Below are 18,726 nucleotides of genomic sequence, written 5' to 3'. Positions count from 1 at the left end.
GAGAATAAGTTAGGTAGTCTAGGGTTGTCAGATAATTACACCCTACCCCCAATAAAAAATTTTGGTTTCTTGGATTTGTGTTTTATTAACTAAAACCATGCCCTTTGATGATTACCACTGGTTTCTTAAAGACAGACAAAAGCGATGTCATTAGTTCACCACAAAGTGCTGTGGCTGCAAAGAAATTGATGTTTTGATTTGTATTGGACTGCACGAGATAATAAATTAGCAAAATGTCTGCTATTCTGTGGGGTGATTTGGTATGTAGAGAGGATGGGCTTGCATTTTGGGGGGGAGGGATTCCATGAAGGTTCATGACACTAGTCCTTATCTATGCAGTTCCATTCTGAACTCTGTTTATTGGGCTTATCAGCCTCCAATGAAGTGTGCAAGCTCAGATGAGTGGTTGGGGAGAGAACATTGGGACACATTATTCCAACCTGAAAGCCAAGATTTCGAGAGGAATGAATGACAATTTTTTTCCAGTTATTTTTTTTTTCACCGTTTCCTTTTTCAATAGCTTAGGACTTTATTTAGCACAGCCGTATTTTAATACAATGCACATACACATACACAAGGATATTGCATTCAATGCCATCAAATGAGTCGATTCTCACTGAATGGCTATTTGAGCCACAGAAAGTTAGCCAAATGAACACTATGGGTACAGAAAGAGAGACCTAGGTCTTTACTCAGCTTTAGTATCTAGTTATTGTGAAGACCTTTGAGTTCCCATCTGATAATTGCAGAGAAGCCACCTCCATAGATCAGATGACAATGTAAATAACAGTGCAGATAACGTCTTACAAATGACTCATTGCTTGTTTCTTTTGTCACTTAGGAACAGCAACACAAAGGCAGTGAAAATTACAATCCTAACACTTCCTACCAAGGGGAGAGGACCTCTGTACTCTCAGTGGTAGAGTCCAGTTTGTTCACCTCCCTGCAATAGTATAATACATTAGCTTGTAAAAGAACCCCACGCAGAAGGCCACCAAATACAGGTAGTCGTCAACGTACAAACACAATTGACCCCCAAATTTCTGTGGCTAAGCGAAAGTGAGTTTTGTCCCATTTTATGATCCTTCTTGCTACAGTTCTTAGCTCAATCACTGCAGTTGTTAAGTTAGTAATACGGTTGTTAAGTGAATCTGGCTTCCTCACTGACTTTGTCAGAAGGTCACAAAAGGTGATCACACGGCCCTGGGACGCTGCAACAGTCATAAATGTGAGTCAGTTGCCAAACATCTGAATTTTGATCATATGGCCATGGGGATGCTGCAACGGTCATAAGTGTGAAAAAATTCACTTTTTCCAGTGCTGTTGTAACTTTGGTCACTAAATGAACTGTTATAAGTGGAGGATCCCCTGTATTTTTGGTGAAAACGGGGGAAGGAGAAATATGTGGAAGATATTCTCAGCAAACGGAATCATGCCCATCCTCATAATAACCGTAGTTTTGTAATGGTGAGAACGGCCCGGAAATAGCACATGTTCTTTTAAACCATAACTGGAAGGGTTTGTTAACAGAAAACCTCATTGTTTAGAAGTGCCCTTGATTGTTATGGGGATGGAGACCTATTGAATCATCTTATTTTAATAAAACCAGTCACCTGTGCATCTCTAATATTTAAATAACAGTACAGTAGCACGAATGTCTGATCCCAGTGCATAGACATGTTAGCTAAGGCTTTAATTTTAGTGCAAGAAGGAAAGCATTATGTTTCAGTAAGAGCAAAATAAGGGCTATAAATATGTTATCTTGCCAAATGCCAAAAATATGCTGGGACAATAATTTCCGATTTTTCATTTACTACTTCCTTGTTAGCACAATATCTGATTTTCAATGGCAGTGTATGCACAGGTGTTAAAACCTTTGCTTTAGAAACGGGTGAACACAACACGATGGATCCCTATAATAAAGGCAACTTTAAACGTCCCGTTTACTGTTGTCATTATCAAGATCAATGGTTATTTAATAACCATTGTTAGGATAATCACTCAACTGTTTTGGACTTTTTCCTCTCCTTCTAATTTTCCACCTGGCTGTCTGCTTCCTCGGTGCAGTTTCCTGACTTCACGTTGCATAAAGTTGCACAAACTGTCCTTCCTTCATCATATTTGTGTCGGAAGCATTCTTCCCCTTTGGCTTGTTTCTGTACTGCATTTTTGTTCAGGGACAAGTTCCAGTGAATTCATTTGATCTCTAAGAGTCAAAAACTACTTGACGACACATAAACAAACAACCAATCAGTCCTATATATCTATGCATAAAATTGCAGTTGATTGTTATTAGTTCCCGTCATTTGATCTAGCTTCATCTATGACATTAGGACTGCTCAGGTTGTAAAGTTCTGTGTTTCTGTTACCCACACCTAATACTGGGAATTGCATTCCCTTCCATGGCACATAAGACAAGTAAACTATAGGCAGTTAAGATATCAATTAGAGGTTTGTGGAATTGTAGGAAGAGAATGCTGCTAACTTATAGTAGCAAAAAACTCAGAAGTAGTCAAAGGGCCTAGTGCAAAAGAAGCCAATTATTCAGCCATTTTGTTCAGCAATTGAAACTTTCTCCTTTTCGCAGATTCTAGCATGTTTGCCTATTAATTGGCCTTGTTGCAGAGGTGGGTTGCTCCTGGTTTGGCCCGGATCGGCCAAACTGGTAGTGGCAGTGGTGGGAAGCTCCGCCCACCCACCCAGACGCTTCTGCACATGCGCAGAAGTGTCGCGCGCATATGAGCAAACCAGTAGCGCTTTGTTACATTTATTCGAAGCTCCAGTTATCTTCAGGCACCCTTAATCTAACTGTCTGTACTGCATTGGGACACAGCCCTATACTCCCTATAACATCTGACTGGTGGAATCACACGTGTGGTTTGCCATCTTCATTTTTAAAGATGGTAGTTTGCTCTTAATGATTTTTCTGAAATAGCAATAGCATTTTTATATCGCTTCACAGTGCTTTACAGCCCTCTCTAAGCGATTTACAGAGTCAGCATATTTCCCCCCAAAATCTGGGTCTTCCTTTTTACCCAACTCGGAAAGATGGAAAGCTGAGGCAACCTTGAGCCTGGGGAGATTTGAACTGCCAAATTGCAGTCAGCTGGCAGTCACCAAATGTAGCCTTCAATACTGCACTCTAACCACTGCGCCACCATGGCTCAAAAGAAATGGCCAAAAGGTTATATAATTCCTGTTCATGTCCGAAATAATGAATTGCTGATTAATTGATGGAGAACAGAGAGACAAATGACATTAATACAACAACTGGAATTAAATATAAATAACTGGGTTTTGTAATTAAAAATAAATATCCTGTTTTGGAAGTGGTGCATTTTCATACTTATCAAATTCAGTCCTACAACAAATCTGAGACCTTAACTTTTGTACCATCAAAGATAGGAATAAGAGAATGAAGATATATAACTTTTCTTCCAACCAGCTCAACCAATTAGTCTATGGTTAAGCTGTACTTTTAAGTTCTTATCAATTGGTTTTTTTTTAGCTCTGATCACCAGATTTCGAATTCTTGAATATCACTACCCAATTTCAGTTTTATAATTCTGGTTATAGTTTGAAAATACAAGAAAAGGTACATGCCACTATCTAGGTTTATATAAATATACAAAAAATATTCACTCACCTGTTGCCATGTCCCCAGAATTACAACATGCTAGCATGAACATAATGTGGCTATGTTTTGATAGACAATATGAGCGGAATTGGGGCAATGCGTCATTTAGCTTGTTTTCAACTATACTTTTCACATTTTCCCTCTCCTCCCTATTCTGCCTGCAAATTGCTATACAAAACTATGAGTTAAATGATAGTTACTAATATTTCTACCCATTCCTAGCCACAGGTTCACCTCACTGAAAAGCAAGCATTAGATTTATTTTCAATTATCTGCAGCTGAATTGCTATCAGCAGTTCAAAGGCTTGAGTGAAGATTTAAATTTGAGACTGTGCTCAGAGGTTACAATCAAAGATAAAAGGATGCATGGCATTGGGTTCTACAAGGGCCAGTCAATGTATGAAGGGTCTGGATTGTGCTTATCCATCTACATAGGTGTGCAATAGAAATGAAACAACCTAAGAGAATGCTGAGGCATACAAAACAAAACAGATTAATAACAGAGTCAACTAAAAACAGCGCGTTTAAGAACTGGCTGGTGAGTTTTCACTAAGCATGCCAGTGTCCATTAAGGTTCACGAAAGCCTTCTAAGCAAATGAAAAAAAAATTTTTTTTTTGCCTTTAAGAATGCAGTGGATTAACTCAAGAGAGGATTCCTGAAATCAGCCCAAAGATCACCAGTGAAGTAGACTAACTGGCTTCCATCTAATATGCTTTCTTGCAAAGCCTCATGCAATTTGCTTTAATACATATTTAAACTTTGGTATAATATATGTAAATAACAGGAAAAGGTATACAACAAACAACATATAGTAAATAATACTGGTTAAAAATTATATACTGTTGGCTTATGTTTTGTAGCACTTAACATCTGTACTATAACTGCAATATTAGTCCCCTCACCATGAAGTATAGCATTAAAAAATGTTCTGAACATGACTCACAATTTAATAGGCAAAGAAGATTGGATCAGCATCTTCAAGCCTGCAGAATTCTGTGTCTTATCGTTATGTCGATAACAGAAACCTTTTTACGGATTCCCCATCCACAATCCATCAGTCTTTAGATGAACTTAAGCTTCTAGAATGTGGTATCTGAGTCCTATTCATGTGTTTGTGAGACACTTACTTTGTGGATGGTTGTAATGTAATAACATTTCACCAGAAGAAAAGTAGTGATATACACCAGAGCAAGGTAATGGGATCTGAGGATGCTGGCCTTTCACTCATTTCTGCTGTCATGGCTTATACACGGATTTTTCATTACAACTTCATCTGCGTTGCTGTAGCTTCTAGAAACTTCAGACTGATTTTCTCTTTCACCGCTTTGGCCTATATAAATTCCAGATGGGGAATGCCTTCCACTCTCAGAACTGGACGCTTTCTAGAACACCTTCAGCCTTGCTGCTTTCAGTTCTAGGGTGTGAGGTAACTGCACATTTATAACTGTAGTTTCTAGAAATCATGCCCTCGGTACATTTTTCATTTTCTTTGTCACAACTGGTAGAAATATTGGCCTCTTCGATATCTCTGCTTTCTTCGTTGGAGCTTCTTGATAAAAAATCAGCTGCTTTAAAGCTCCCACTTTCTCCACTGTGACTTCTAGAAAAGCTGTGTTCAGCAGTGTCTTCCTTCTTTCTGTGAACCTGAATAGGAGTGGAGGTCTCTACAGGACTTATACCATCATTGAGATTTCTAGAAAAGCTGACTGCTTGTTCATGTTCGATTCTGGAAGAACCAGGCGGTAAGACACTTTCCTTTGTCTCATTTGCACTTCTGCCATCATAATCTGGACATCTTTTAGCCCCATGATTTTCTTTGATTTCTTTACTCTGGTCTTTCATAAGGTCAACATCCAGAAATCCTCCTCTTGTGCTGCTTTGACCTCTGGAGGAACCGCCTTCCAAAATGCCTTTGTTGATTCTAGAAACCACAGCTTTGACGAAACCTCCACTTCCATCAGTCAGATTGCTAGAGTAGTCAGTTTTATCTGGAACACTGTGAGGTCTGGCAAAAACACCTTGAGTTAAGCCTCCTTTTCTGTTGGCGTAGTTTTCACAAAAACCACTCTCTGATTTGCTTTTTCTCCCATACACAAAAAGGCCAGGATTGTTACCTGGGATGTCTCTGTTCTCTGTTGTGTGGAGTCTAGGAAGTTCCGGCAGTGAAACCTCTTCACTTCTGGGACTAGGATCTCCTGAAATATTACTTTCCAAAGCACTTTCTCTTGCATTACTATGAATTTTTAAATCCGTTTCCTCACACAGACCTTCATCTATACTAGTAGGACTTCTGATAAACACACTGTCACTTAAAGTTGTACTTCTTACACTTGGGGTTCTAAAGCCACCATCCTTTGAGACAGATTTTTTCTCACCACTAAGACTCTCAGAAACATTACCCTCTACATAGGCTGTGTTACTATTGCTGGGGTAATTATGAAGGTTGCTCTCCTGTGTACCTTCAGTGTGGCCTTGGCTAAAGATGGCATCTGTAGAGTCTTGACTTTGATCTCTTTGTGTTTTAGAAAAGTCATCCAATGAACTATTTCTGATGGCCTTGCTGTTGCTTTCAGAAAGGCCACCTACAGGGACTCCACCATCTTCAGTGCTCCTTCTTCTAGAAAGTATAGGTTCAGCAAATTCTTCAGGGATGTCTCTAGATTCAGGTTCATCATTCTGGCTTCTAGATAGGCTGACCTGTGAGTTATCCCTGTTTATCTCACTGTGAGTTCCAGAAATGCCACCTTCACGGATCCCATCATCTTCAGCATTTGGGGTTGTGGAAACAGGTTCGGCATATCCTTCATTTTCATGAACATTTCTGCATTCATTTTCATCACTCTGGCTTCTAGAAAGCCAGCCTTCTACATAGGACTCACTAGTCCCACTATAACTTCTTAAAAGGCTGTCTTCTGAGATATCACCACTGAGACTTCTAGGGAAAGCATTCTCTGTAAACTCTCTGCTGCCTTGGCTTTGAGACTGGTAACCAACTGGCACGCTTTCTTTTCTGCAACTATGGTATCTACGTCCAGAGGAATTACTGCTTTCCCCACTTTGAGTTCTGGAAAATTTGGAGGACAAAAATTCTGTACTTCTAGGACCTGGACTTCCAAAATCAGAGCCCTCTTGGATATTGTCACGCGTCTCACTGTGGGCTCTGGCAAATAGAGTCTCAGTCAGGGCTCCATTTTCATTGTGACTTCTAGAAAGTCCAGTTATCAAACTGCTTCCACTATGGATCATTTTATTTGTCAAATCTTTTGCTCCTGATGCCACATGTGGGACATTTGGGACGCCAGAGTCGGGTAAAACTGCAAAGGCAAAATACAAAACACAGTTTTTTTAAAAAAACTTTTTAATGTTACTTTCTATTTTATTTTTGCTTTCAATACTCATACATCTGAATTAAAATAATTTTGAAGAGCATTCCACAGGTTTTTGATGTTGTATCCCACTAGCTTTGTATAATCTCAACTCATTCAGTTCTTCAACATTTGGGTAAGCAAATGAGATTTGAGCAAATGGTTTGTTTTTTAAATGATCATTTCAAAGAAATATTAAAGAACAAACTTACAGGACTTTGGTCTGGAGTAGATTTTGCTAATGAATGCAGGTGATGGAGACTCCATGCTGTGATTAAAACCAAAACAAATTAGTTTACTTTACTTTATTGTCATTGCACATTGTACAATGAAATTAAATGCCATCTTCATTGTACATTGTAAAAATAAAAATACAAACACACATCCTTCACATTCCATATAATTAAAATTGAAAACCCGATATTGCATTAATATTGCACTATACCGTAGATTTTAATATAGTAACTGCCCTGGGATAGAAGCTGTTATTCAGCCTATTTGTCCTTGCTTTATTATCCTGTACCGTTTGCCAGATGGCAATAGTTAAAAAAAAAAAGGGTGCCCAGGATGAGATGGATCTTTAAGAATGCTTTGAATTTCCTTAAGGCAGGGGGAGCTATAAAGCTCTTCCAAAGAGGGGAGAGGGCAACCAATGATCCTCTGGGCAATGACGTTAACCCTCTGGAGCGCTGTCCTATCTGCCACTGTGCAATTGGCAAACCATACAGAGGTGCAATGTATGGTTTGCCAATTATGGTTAGCTCAGTTTTACTATAAAATACCAGTTTTTGGAAGAAGCATATAGCAATATAAGCAAAACTTAAAAATAAGGAACTTAGGAACCTTCCTAGGTTCTTGAAACTTTTGAGGATTCTCATTCTAGAAAACTAAACAGTTTCTAGAACACCGGAGGCCTGCTGCCAGGGTGAAAAACCCTATTTCTTACACTGATATATCCTTAAGCATTGCAGATATATGTAAAGAATATTTGTCGCTGGTGCCTCCTCCTTTTTCTTTTTAGCACTTAATAAAATAGGTGATAGTAAATACAAAGGTCTTTGGAACTCTTGAATCTTTAGAATTCCAACGAACAGGCATCTCTGGAATTCTAAGCACCAGACGATTCTATGGCAGATTTTGTTAATATCTGTTAAATGTGTTAACTACCAAACCTGTGCAGATTCAAAGACCCCTCTTCACACTAAAACCACACAAACTCTAATATTCATCCTTGACTTAGAAGGAACCTGGATTGGATTAGATTGCCATGTCACCTGAATCAGCTTCATTATGTAGATGCCCACACTATGAGTGAGAGCAATGCTGAAGAACAGGGGTCCCCAATTGCTGGTCCATACCCTGGTGCTGGCCCTTAGCCCATTTGGAACTGAGCCTCAGAAAAGGTGGGTGCGCATGCACGCTGAAAACTGCATTTGTGAGACTGCATTTGCGTGCCCGTGAAACCACCCACTCTCCTCCCCTCACCCCACTGCCACCATGAATGCCTCCATTGGTCCACTGAGCTTAAAAGGTTGGAGGCTGCTGCTGTAAAAGACATACAACAATAAACGCCTGGATATCTTCAAAGCATGAAGACAGCCAGAGGGGGGGGGGGGGAATCTGTATTTTGGAAATCAGTTTTGAACTAATCTTTGGCTTTAGTGTTATGTTTCATGACAAACATCAAGAAATGTTAGTCTCTGATAAAAATAAAATAAAAAACAGTATGGTCAAAGCTTTTCCAACTAACACATTTTATTATATCTGATCATTTGAGCTATAGCTGCACGTTTTAATTTAAAAAAAAATATGTTATTTGGACAAAGTGCTACCAGACTTCAGATTTAGTGACCAAGAATTTTAGGATTCAGAACATTAACTGTATCTAGTGTCAGTATCTAATGCTAGAACATGCAGGATCTAGAATGCAGGATCAGGGGTGTCAAACTCGCAGTGACACATAATTACGTGACATATCGCAACTTTCCCCCCCTTCACTAAATGTTAGTTTTTCAGGCAGAAGTAACTAACTCTACATCGTAGAGTCTGTATCAAAGAAACTATAGTTTTTTCAGAACAAAAAGTATGGCAATATCAACCTGCTGAATATTTCAATTTTCCTATTCAAAATCTGAATCTGATGTTTGAAATGCAAAGTTGTATTCTGAATATTTTTTTTCCTTTAGATTTGACATTCACGCAGCACAACATTTCCAGATTTTTTTAAATTTTTATTTTGATGTTGAAAAAAACTTTCCCGGTATGACATGCGGTAGGCATCAGATGTTTGAAAATGAAATAATTTCTGAAGGAAGTTCAATCTCTCTCTCGAACAGATATTTTGGAGGCAAATTAACCTAAGCTCTACTTTCTTTTCAGTCTATATATCCAGAAGCTTCAAATAAACAATCTTACCTGATTTCTTCTCCTTCTACTAGTTTCCTGTAAGTGAGAATCTCAATGTCCAAAGCCAGCTTGGTATTCATCAGCTCTTGGTACTCCTTAACCAGCTGAGCCAAGTCTTGCCTGGCATTATAAAGGGCATCTTCCAATTTTGCCAGTTTTGCTTTGGCATCGTGGAGGGCCGCTTCTCCTTGTACACCAACATCTTTGATGTTATCTTCTAAATGTAGACACTGAGTACACAGAACATCACAAGTAAGGGAAACAGCTTGGTGATTTCTCAAGCCCCCTATTTCACCTCCATCTTCCCATTTGAAATAAATACAAAGTTGAACTGGGAAGGAGACAAAAATGTCTGCATGTCAGTACTTTTCAGTAGTAGATGCAAATTGTGGCAAGTCTCCAAGCACACAGACAATCATAGAGAAATGCCTGCTCATGTATCTTCACCAGCTCATTTTCCTTTACCACTTACAATTTTCTTTTATTACCCCATAAACTTTAATATACAGGAATAGTTTGGTTGTTGCGGTTAGCTTGGATAACCATCAAACTTGAATACCTCTAAGCCACACAGGAAAAGGAAAAACATACATAATTATATTTCTTAATCAGATACTACATCAACCACACCAAGTAAATAAACAAAGCTGAGTGGGCAAATATGGTCAGATGAGCTTCCTGGACTTAAATTCTCTAGTAGTAATTTTTCTCTTCTTTGTTCTTTGAGATATTAATATTCAAAACCTCTGTCATAAGTGCAGACATTCCTGCAGATCATCTCTCCCAGCCTGGTTTCTGCCAAATGTTTTGGGCCAACATCTCTTCAGTTCTAGCACATCTGGCTGGGGATGATGGAAACTGATAGTTATAATATGTGGCGACTCACTGACGGAGAAGTAAATTTACTAAGACAACAGCATGGTACTTAACTGTATCATGGCACTCTCAACATGCATAATGAGATCCACACAAACCCAAATTAAACATACTTATACTTATTCCTATACCTATTTATTTATATTTCATATTTCTGAACCACCCGTCTCCCTCAGATATATCTATACTTATACACATGGGAGTGTACACACAGACACTCTTCTGAGAGCCAGTTTGATCTGGTGGTCAAGGCTTCAGACTAGAAGTCAGGAGACTCTTAGTTTCAGACTCTTAGGCACAAAGCCAGCTGGGTGATCTCAGGCCATCCACTCACTCTCAGCCCTAGGAAGAAAGCAAGGGCAAGTCACTTCCAAAATCTTGCCCAGAAAATTACAGGGACTAAGCCAGGCAGTTACCAGGAGTCAACATTGACTTGAAGGAAGTAAAACAACAACAACAAATATATTCTCATGTGATCACAAACACTTTCGTGTTGAAAACTTAAAATGAGATAAAATAACCAGAACCTCATATAATGTATAACATTATAGGATTTTGGTCGTGTTTTATTTTATTTTAGGTCTTTTTTTTTCATACCCCAGACCAGTAGTGGCAAACCTTTTAGGCACACAGTACCCAAACTGGAAGGCACACGCATCGGAGTGCTGGAAATCCGATGACCAGCTGGCGGGCGGGCATGCGCGCCTCAGAAACCCGATGACCAGCTTGGTGAGGTGGGGTGGTGGCATGCGTGCCCACAGAGAGGGCTCTGCGTCCCACTTCTGGCACGTGTGGCATAGGTTCGCCATCCTGGCCTTAGACTATTGCCAAGAGCATAGATTTCATTTGCATATTTCTATGTATTTGGGGAGGATTATGATTTTGCAATATTCTACCAGTCACATTCTTACCTGGCTCTTCAAAGAGACAATGCAAGACCTCAGTTTTTGGATCTGTATATTTAATTCAGCAATCACCCTCCGGTCATTAAGGAGATGGTCCCCATACTTAGCACATAACACTTCCCTTTCATTCAGCTGAAGGCGAGAAGTAAAAGAATATTACACACGGTAATGCTTCCTGCCCCCCCCCTCTTGCAACACCCACAGCATGGAATATAAAGTCACCCCTCCCCACAACCATTACTTTGTTATCTTTAAGGGCCACTAAAGTCAAAATCTCTTTTGCCTCAAACATCTGGAGCTCTAGACTCAATATGCTCAGACCATATACAGCAGTGGTGGGTTGCAGGCGGTATGCCCCATATATCGGAGCCTGCCCGGAGCACCGGGTACCGTTCCGGTACGGTGCTCCGGAGGGCCCATTTGCCTGCCTGAGCTCCTTACCTGTCCTTTAAGCCTTCGGCGCTTCCGCGCAAATGCATAGCATGTACAGCACCTGCTTGACGCTCCGCTGAGCAGCTGGAACATCATGGAGGCTTGCAAAGGCATTGCTGGCAGGTACGACGCATGCACGAACTGCACATGTGTGCATGCGCACCGTGCATGTCCATGTGGGCGACGCCAGGCCCATTCCAACCGTACCAGTTGGAATGGGATCCGGAACCCACCACTGATATACAGTAACATTAGATTTGTGACTAAAACAGTATAATGAAATGCTTTATATCTGAATATTAATCTATTTTCTGCTTTCTTGTCAGCATTCATATGAATTCTCTTATTTTCTTCTCTGTTCTCACTTTTTGCCTCATCACTGTATTCGATCCAGATATTTTTTTACACCAGATTTTATTTCTTTCTTGATGTAGCTGAAGCTCATTGTCATATTTTCTGTCGACCTCCATTTTCTATTTCTTTGTGCCCTGGTTTTAAGTTCAGTTAGGCATGCAGGGCTGTGGCAAAACCAAGCATCTGTAAATTATTCTCCTTTTGCAATGGTGTTCATTACAATTAAGGTTCAGAAGAAGCACTTAGGACAATTTTTAATGGTACGTGAATGTATACCTTGAGTCGGGTGAGTGCCTCCAACTCTTCCCAGCTTTTCATAGCCAGATCTTCATACTGAGCTCTCACATCTTCCACAACTTGTTGGGGGTCAGGAATGTATCTGTTGTTGTCAATCCCCAGCACAACTGAAACATCTTTGACCTGGGACATGACTTCCTCAAGCTCCTAGATAAAAAGGACATGGGCTGAGATTCAGTGACGTGCGGTGATGTTTATGACTGGTGAGGCTGGTGACGTCATCAAACCGCGTGGTTGCTCCGATCACACGGGCACAGCCCAAACAGAGAAGTTTCTCTTCTCAGAAATGTCAGAAAGGGACAGACAAGGCTGCCGCAGCTCCACTAAGAAGACATTTCTGAGAAGAGAAACTTCTCCTTTCTCCTCCTTCCCCCCGCACCCCTTCTAGCACTGATGATGTTACCTAGGCATTTTTTGCATCGGGCGAGCCCGGGATCCTTGCAAGGGGAATGGGACCATGTGTGCAGGTGGCTCCTCAGCAGCGCAGAGCCTCAGATTAGCACAGCCGCAATCCCCTTCCCCTGCACACGTGGTCCCATTCCCCTCCTTCCTGAGCCAACATGAAGGGGACCGCGGCTGCGCTGATTGAGGCTGGAGCTGAGGAGCCTCCTGCACACGTGGTCCCATTCCCCTTGCAAGGATTCCGGGCTCGCCCGATGCAAAAAATGGTGAGATCGGCACACTTGGGGCTGCTGCTGAGATGTCCAGGGAGGCTAAACCAAGCCGCGCGCCACTCCCAGCCACTTTCACAGCTTCCCGGAGTATTTTTTTTTTATTTTCATGATGAGAGCGGTGAGGCTCCGCCTCCCCTGCCTCCCCTAATTGCATGTCACTGCTGAGATTAATATGCAAATCATACATTAAGTTTACAGTGGTTAGATCTGGCAACTCAGCACTGGAAGCTCAGCTATGAATTGGATATGCTGTTAATTAATATTACGCATCCATTTTTTTGTGTTTAGTGTGCCTCATACATTATCATTAGTAATATATGATGGTAGATATGGTAGGTCAGTATTACTACCCAAAACGCTGATCTGAAATTCTATAATAGAGATCTACAAAGAAATTATTTTCTGGCTAAGGAAGAAAGCTCAGGAAGAGTAGATTTCCAGCTCATATTCCTACAGCAGCATAAGAAAAGCAAGCAAGCAAATAAAGACCAGATTTAACCCAATTTTAAAAGATTACTGCTAGATTGTTTTGTTTTATTTTATTTGAAAACGAGAAACTTCTCCAGAGGGAAGACGGCAGAGTGAGCCCTGAAAACAACTTTCCCGAAAGAAAGGAATGGGAATTGAAAAGAGACATGGAATTGGCCATTGTGGTAAGGAGTTTAAAGTCCTACATTGGAAGAAAAGGTGGAGAACAATTTGAAGCAGGTTCTATAACTTTGAAGCCACTCTACTCCTGTGACATGAATTATAACACCACAAAACAGACACCTATATGACAGCAATACTTGGAAACTGCAGTCATCCCCCAAGTTATCTTATCAACCATCTTAGCACAAATAGAACATCATTCAAAATTTATTTATGATCCAAGACTGGTATACAATGCAATAACTATAAAAAGAAATGCAAATGTATCTTCTTCCCTTGCCTTCCTTCCATGTTATCTTTTTATTTTTAACAGAATAAAGCAACTCTCTTATCTCTGGTGGATATTCAGAGTGGCTGATGTTATCGCGATAAAGGGGAAAGAGGCTTCAAGGTCACTTCCAAAGAAGGCAGTTTTTCGCAGCATAGACGCTTCCACAGGAAATGTCGCAGTGATTAAACCACACAGACACATCCTTGTGTCACGAACAGGCAGGCAAGACCCTACATGAAAGTTCTGAAATCAGAACCCTTGGAATGTTTGTCCTACTTTTTTGAGTTTTTACTTGTCTCCAGTCAAAATTATTTATGATCGCAAAGGTCCACGGGGCTTACAGTCCTGATCTCAAGGAAAAGCAAAACAAAGCAGCAACGTTATAACTTTTTTGTAGTGATTCTCAGCCTGCTTGGAATGGCCAAAACTTGGAATGGAAGGCACTGTTTATCATTTGACAACATAGCACTCTGGCCACAGGGTTTATTGCAGTGGTTCTCAACCTGTAGGTCGGGACCCCTTTGGGGGTCGCATGACCCTTTCACAGGGGTCACCTAAGACCATCGGAAAACACACATTTTTGATGGTCTTAGGAACCAAAACACCAATTTTATGGTTGAGGGTCACCACAACATGAGGAACTGTATTAAAGGGTCACGGCATTGGGAAGGTTGAGAACCCCTGGTTTATTGCCTTTAAAGCAATTAAGGTTGTCGACTTTGGGAAGTAGCCGAGGGACGATGTCAAGGCAGAGGCAGGGTAGGTTCATGACGAAGTGTGTTAGAATCTGGTTTATGAGTGGAGCTGGAAAAGTGGCTCGTCAGCAGCTAGGGTATTTATTGCCTAAAGTTGTTTACTAAAATGAATCAGCAAAATGCTTGGTGGGTGATTTGCCGTTGCAAGAGCTATTGGTTACATAACTCAATCATCTCATATGATAAAGGAGAGGAGAAAATGCTTCAAGTTCATAAGCATAATCACAGTTTTACTTAATGACAACTTCACTTAAAGTCCAGGTTGTGATCACTAAGTGTATCTGTATCTGTATCTGTACTCAGGTACTCAAGTACTTCATTCCTACAACTAAAAACCTAAGATGTCTATCCTAAAATGTCTTTCCTTTTCCTGATAGATTGAAATAGCTTTTGTTTATTAATTAAGCCCAAAGCAGTAAGTCATAAGGCCCACAAGACATTATTGCTCTATTATGGGCACATTACGTATTGCATTTTATCTATCAAGACTAATTCATCAATCCAGCTGCATCCATTTTAGATGCATGCAACAGAAATACATGTTAGCAATGGAAGTTGATTGACCTCTGGGTGAGATCCTGTGGTAGATTAGGTTACCCCCCCCCCCCAAACCCAGACCAAGATCAGTACCACAAGTACTGATTGCAACCAGCAAATGGGTTCTGGATGATGAAAATCTCCAGAAGGAAAGAATGATCAGGGGATTGCCCATTTTGACTCTGGGTAGCTGCTCCTCACAGGGAGACTACAAGAATCAAGTTTCTTATGCTCATCCATTAGTTGAGCAGCTTGGGAGTTAAGAGAATATCAATCTGCCCAGAACTACTATGCAGCCTTTATGTAGGCTGGCAAGAAACCTCACTTTCTTAAACTCTCTGGATAGAATTAATTTACAACCTAAAAAAAATATTCCAAATGGCAGAAAAGAACAAAGACGCTCAAGTGAGTTGCATTCTGTTTGGAATTAAGAAAACAATATTATCTTAAAGGATTTAATTTAAAAGTAAAACGCTTAGTAAGATTTTAATTCAAGAAAGTCTTAAATGGATAAAGAGGATAGTAATTTTAGAAAACAGAAGAATTTTTTTTCAAAGGCATTTCAAAATGTCTTTGAAAACAGTAACATTAATTAAAAGGACCTTAGTGGGAATGCTGATTGCTTATTTTTAAGGAAAGTAGATTGTTGGATTTTACAAAACAAACAGGATAGTATGAGCCAGACTGTGTAATGTAACAACAGAGAGTTAATTGGGATTAAATGGTTAAACAGAGAAAAGCCATGCAGGAAAAAAGGAAAAGCTTATCTTTACTTTCACTCTAGTAATTCACATACTTTCACTTTCTCATATAGCAAGTACAAGAAAAGAAGCAAAATTCGGAAAAGGAAGGAGAGGTTCACTACAGCTCAGTGGTGGGTTGCAGGAGGTGTGTCCCGGTACGGGCGTACCAGAGCCTGTCCGGAGCACTGGATACCGTTCCGGTACGGTGCTCCGGAAGGCCCACCCACCCGCCCGAGCTCCTTACCTGTCCTTTAAAACCTTCGGCATTTCCGCGCATATGCATGGCGCGTACAGCACCTGTGCAATGCTCCGCTGAGCAGCTGAAGCAACGGAGGAGTCGCTGGCAGGTACAATGCGTCCACTTGTGCTGGGCGCATCTATGTGGGCGATGCCGGGCTTGTTCCAATCGTACCAGTTGGAACAGGATCCGGAATCCACCACTGCTACACCCATACATTTTAGCAGATTTATTACAGAAAATGTTTGAGGCAAGAAGATAACTACAATGGATGGATGCCAATTGTTTGGATATTTTCAAGAAAGGAAATGGGAGAAGGTTTGCAGGAATGAAAGTGGATATGAAAGAGGAACTTAAGAAGATTGAAAAATCTGTATGACAATTACCTGGAGATCTAAAATAAATTAATGACAAGGTGGAAGATTTGGAAAGTAAAATAAAAGTTATAAATAGAGAGATGGAGAAAGATTTGGACAATTTGGCTTTACTGGAACTAAGAGAAAAAGAATTTAGAGTGCATCCAAAAGAACATTGAGAGGATATCAGAGAAAATATTGATAAGTCCCTGTTTAATTTCCTGTGATGTTGAGGCAGAGATTGGTAAAGTTTTCAGGATTAATACATGATTGGCAAAATTAAGAAATTTTCCACGGGATTCCTTGTCCACTTTGTCAGGACTGGAGAAGAGTTTTGAAGTAGTATTTTAAGCTTGAAGAAGCTTCTTGGATGAGAAGCAAAACGTCCTCAAAGTAAAAAACAGAAAGTGCAATTGCCTCTTGAAAAAGCACCTTTGGGACAAAGAACTGGATACATTGAGAAAGGATGGCAAATTACCTCTGCCAGTAGTGCTTTTAATTCTAGCAATTGAATTGGATAAGAATAAGGAAACCCTTTAATGCAACATAAAATGGAAAAAAAGAAGGAGCAAGCATAGAAGGCAGCCCACATGCACTTCTTAGACAAGCAATCAACCACGCCGCCTCCAGCTCTTTCCCTTTATTGTATTTAATACAATAAAGCTTAAGCAAATGGAGATGAGCTCAGAGGCCAAGGCAGGGCAGGTGAGCTATTCTTGACAGAGATAAGAAGGCTGTAAAAATGGGGGATTTCATAACGGCTTGTTTTATGAAGCATCATATCCTCAAGGCTATGAGAAAGATGAATGCCAGCCTAATTATGTGTATGTATCTAGATCAGTGAAGAGGCTGAGCGAGTACCAAGGGTTTCCTTACTGAACCAGGTGAAAATAATTAGGATGTGTAACAGATGTAATTGCACACTAGGTGCACTCAGGAATACCCGTGATTGACACAGATTACTGCTTCTGCTTCTTAGGTGCCACCATAACTGCTTCGTGTAACTTAGAATTAAGTTAAAATATGTGTACAAGATATTGCAGGTTAAGATTGATCTGGCATGTGACGAAGCTAATGATTAGCAGAAAGGAGGGCAGCAACCCAATGTAAAAATAATAAAAGAGTGGGAGTTGATTCACTTTGCACATGCTCCAAGGCACAAAGCCTGAGGAGCATTATGCAGATATGAAAGTTTTCAAGTCCATCTCTGAAAATCTATATAATTGTCACTTTATACTTTGCCTCCTTATTATTTCAGCCATCTTTCCAAGATTCAAATTTGGTTCAAATATTTATGGTAAGCTGCTTGTGACAGTACAAAAAAGGAGGGAGGGGGATAAAATCGGGGGTGGGGGGGGAGTATATCTGCTGTTTAATTTCCCAAGATAGGTCAGTTCCACCTATTTGTTAGCCTGATGTTCCTTGCATCTAGTAATTTAAGCAGCATCAGTGTGCAAACATATATTTGGCCTTCATGAAGTAAATGTCCTTTTCTTTGAGGCACTTCCAAAATTCAAATAAGTAGTAGTAGTCTTTAAATGATGATCATACTAGCTGTTAATAAAAGTAGATGTTGGATATTTATTACAAACTAACACCGCTGCAAGACATTCCTTCTCTCTCTCTCTCTCTCTCTCTCTCTCTCTCTCTCTCTCTCTCTCTCTCTCTCTCTCTCTCTCTCTCTCTCTCTCTCTCTGTGTGTCTGTCTGTCTCCCTCTCTCCCTCCTTCCCTCTCTCTCCCTCCTTCTCCCCCTTCCTCCTCCTTCTTCTCCCGCCCTCTCTCTGTCTGTCCCTCCCTCTCTCTCTTGGTCTCCCCTCTCTCTCCCCTCTCCCTCCCTCCCTCACCCTCCTTCTCCCTCTTCTGCCTTCTTCCTCTCCCTCCCTCTCTCTCCCTCCTTCTCCCTCTCCCTCCTTCTCCCTCCCTCTCCCCCCTCTCTCTGTCTTCTCCCTCTCCCCCTCCCTCTTTCCCCTCCTTCTCCCTCTCCCCCTCCCTCTCTCTTTTCTCCTCCCTCTCCCCCTCTTTCTTACCTGCTCATGGATGGTATTCATTAACTCCACCCAAGCATGAAGTCCACTCAGTTTTGTTTCCAATTCTGTTTTGTGGAGAAAGCCATTGTCCAGGTCCTGTGGATTAACAGAGAAAAAGAGTGTGAGACTTTTCACTTTAATTGGAACTTTTGACACAAATTTCAGTCTCAAGCAAAGGAAGGAGAGACTGTTCTTTTCA

At 40.6% G+C, this 18,726-nt stretch overlaps 1 protein-coding gene across 2 annotated transcripts in view; it reads right to left on the bottom strand.

Annotated features, from left to right (window-relative positions):
- Positions 1–475: 475 nt before the first annotated feature.
- LOC309382894 (uncharacterized protein) overlaps positions 476–18,726 on the bottom strand; it is a 49,100-nt gene continuing 30,849 nt past the window's right edge. For both annotated transcript variants that reach the window (XM_081934854.1, XM_081934855.1), the window contains 6 exons: positions 18,528–18,623; positions 12,254–12,421; positions 11,198–11,323; positions 9,420–9,640; positions 7,217–7,272; positions 476–6,953 (listed from right to left, as the gene is read on the bottom strand). In XM_081934854.1, the coding sequence (XP_081790980.1) occupies positions 5,005–6,953; positions 7,217–7,272; positions 9,420–9,640; positions 11,198–11,323; positions 12,254–12,421; positions 18,528–18,623 (2,616 nt within the window). In that variant the 3' untranslated portion in view covers positions 476–5,004. The remainder of the gene's footprint in view (positions 6,954–7,216; positions 7,273–9,419; positions 9,641–11,197; positions 11,324–12,253; positions 12,422–18,527; positions 18,624–18,726) is intronic.

This window comes from Natrix helvetica (genome assembly GCF_964273705.1).
Source record: "Natrix helvetica genome assembly, chromosome: 1".
Classification (NCBI taxonomy): Eukaryota; Metazoa; Chordata; class Lepidosauria; order Squamata; family Natricidae; genus Natrix; species Natrix helvetica.
Note: the sequence above shows the minus strand (reverse complement) of the source record. Positions and strands in the feature narration are given on the sequence as shown.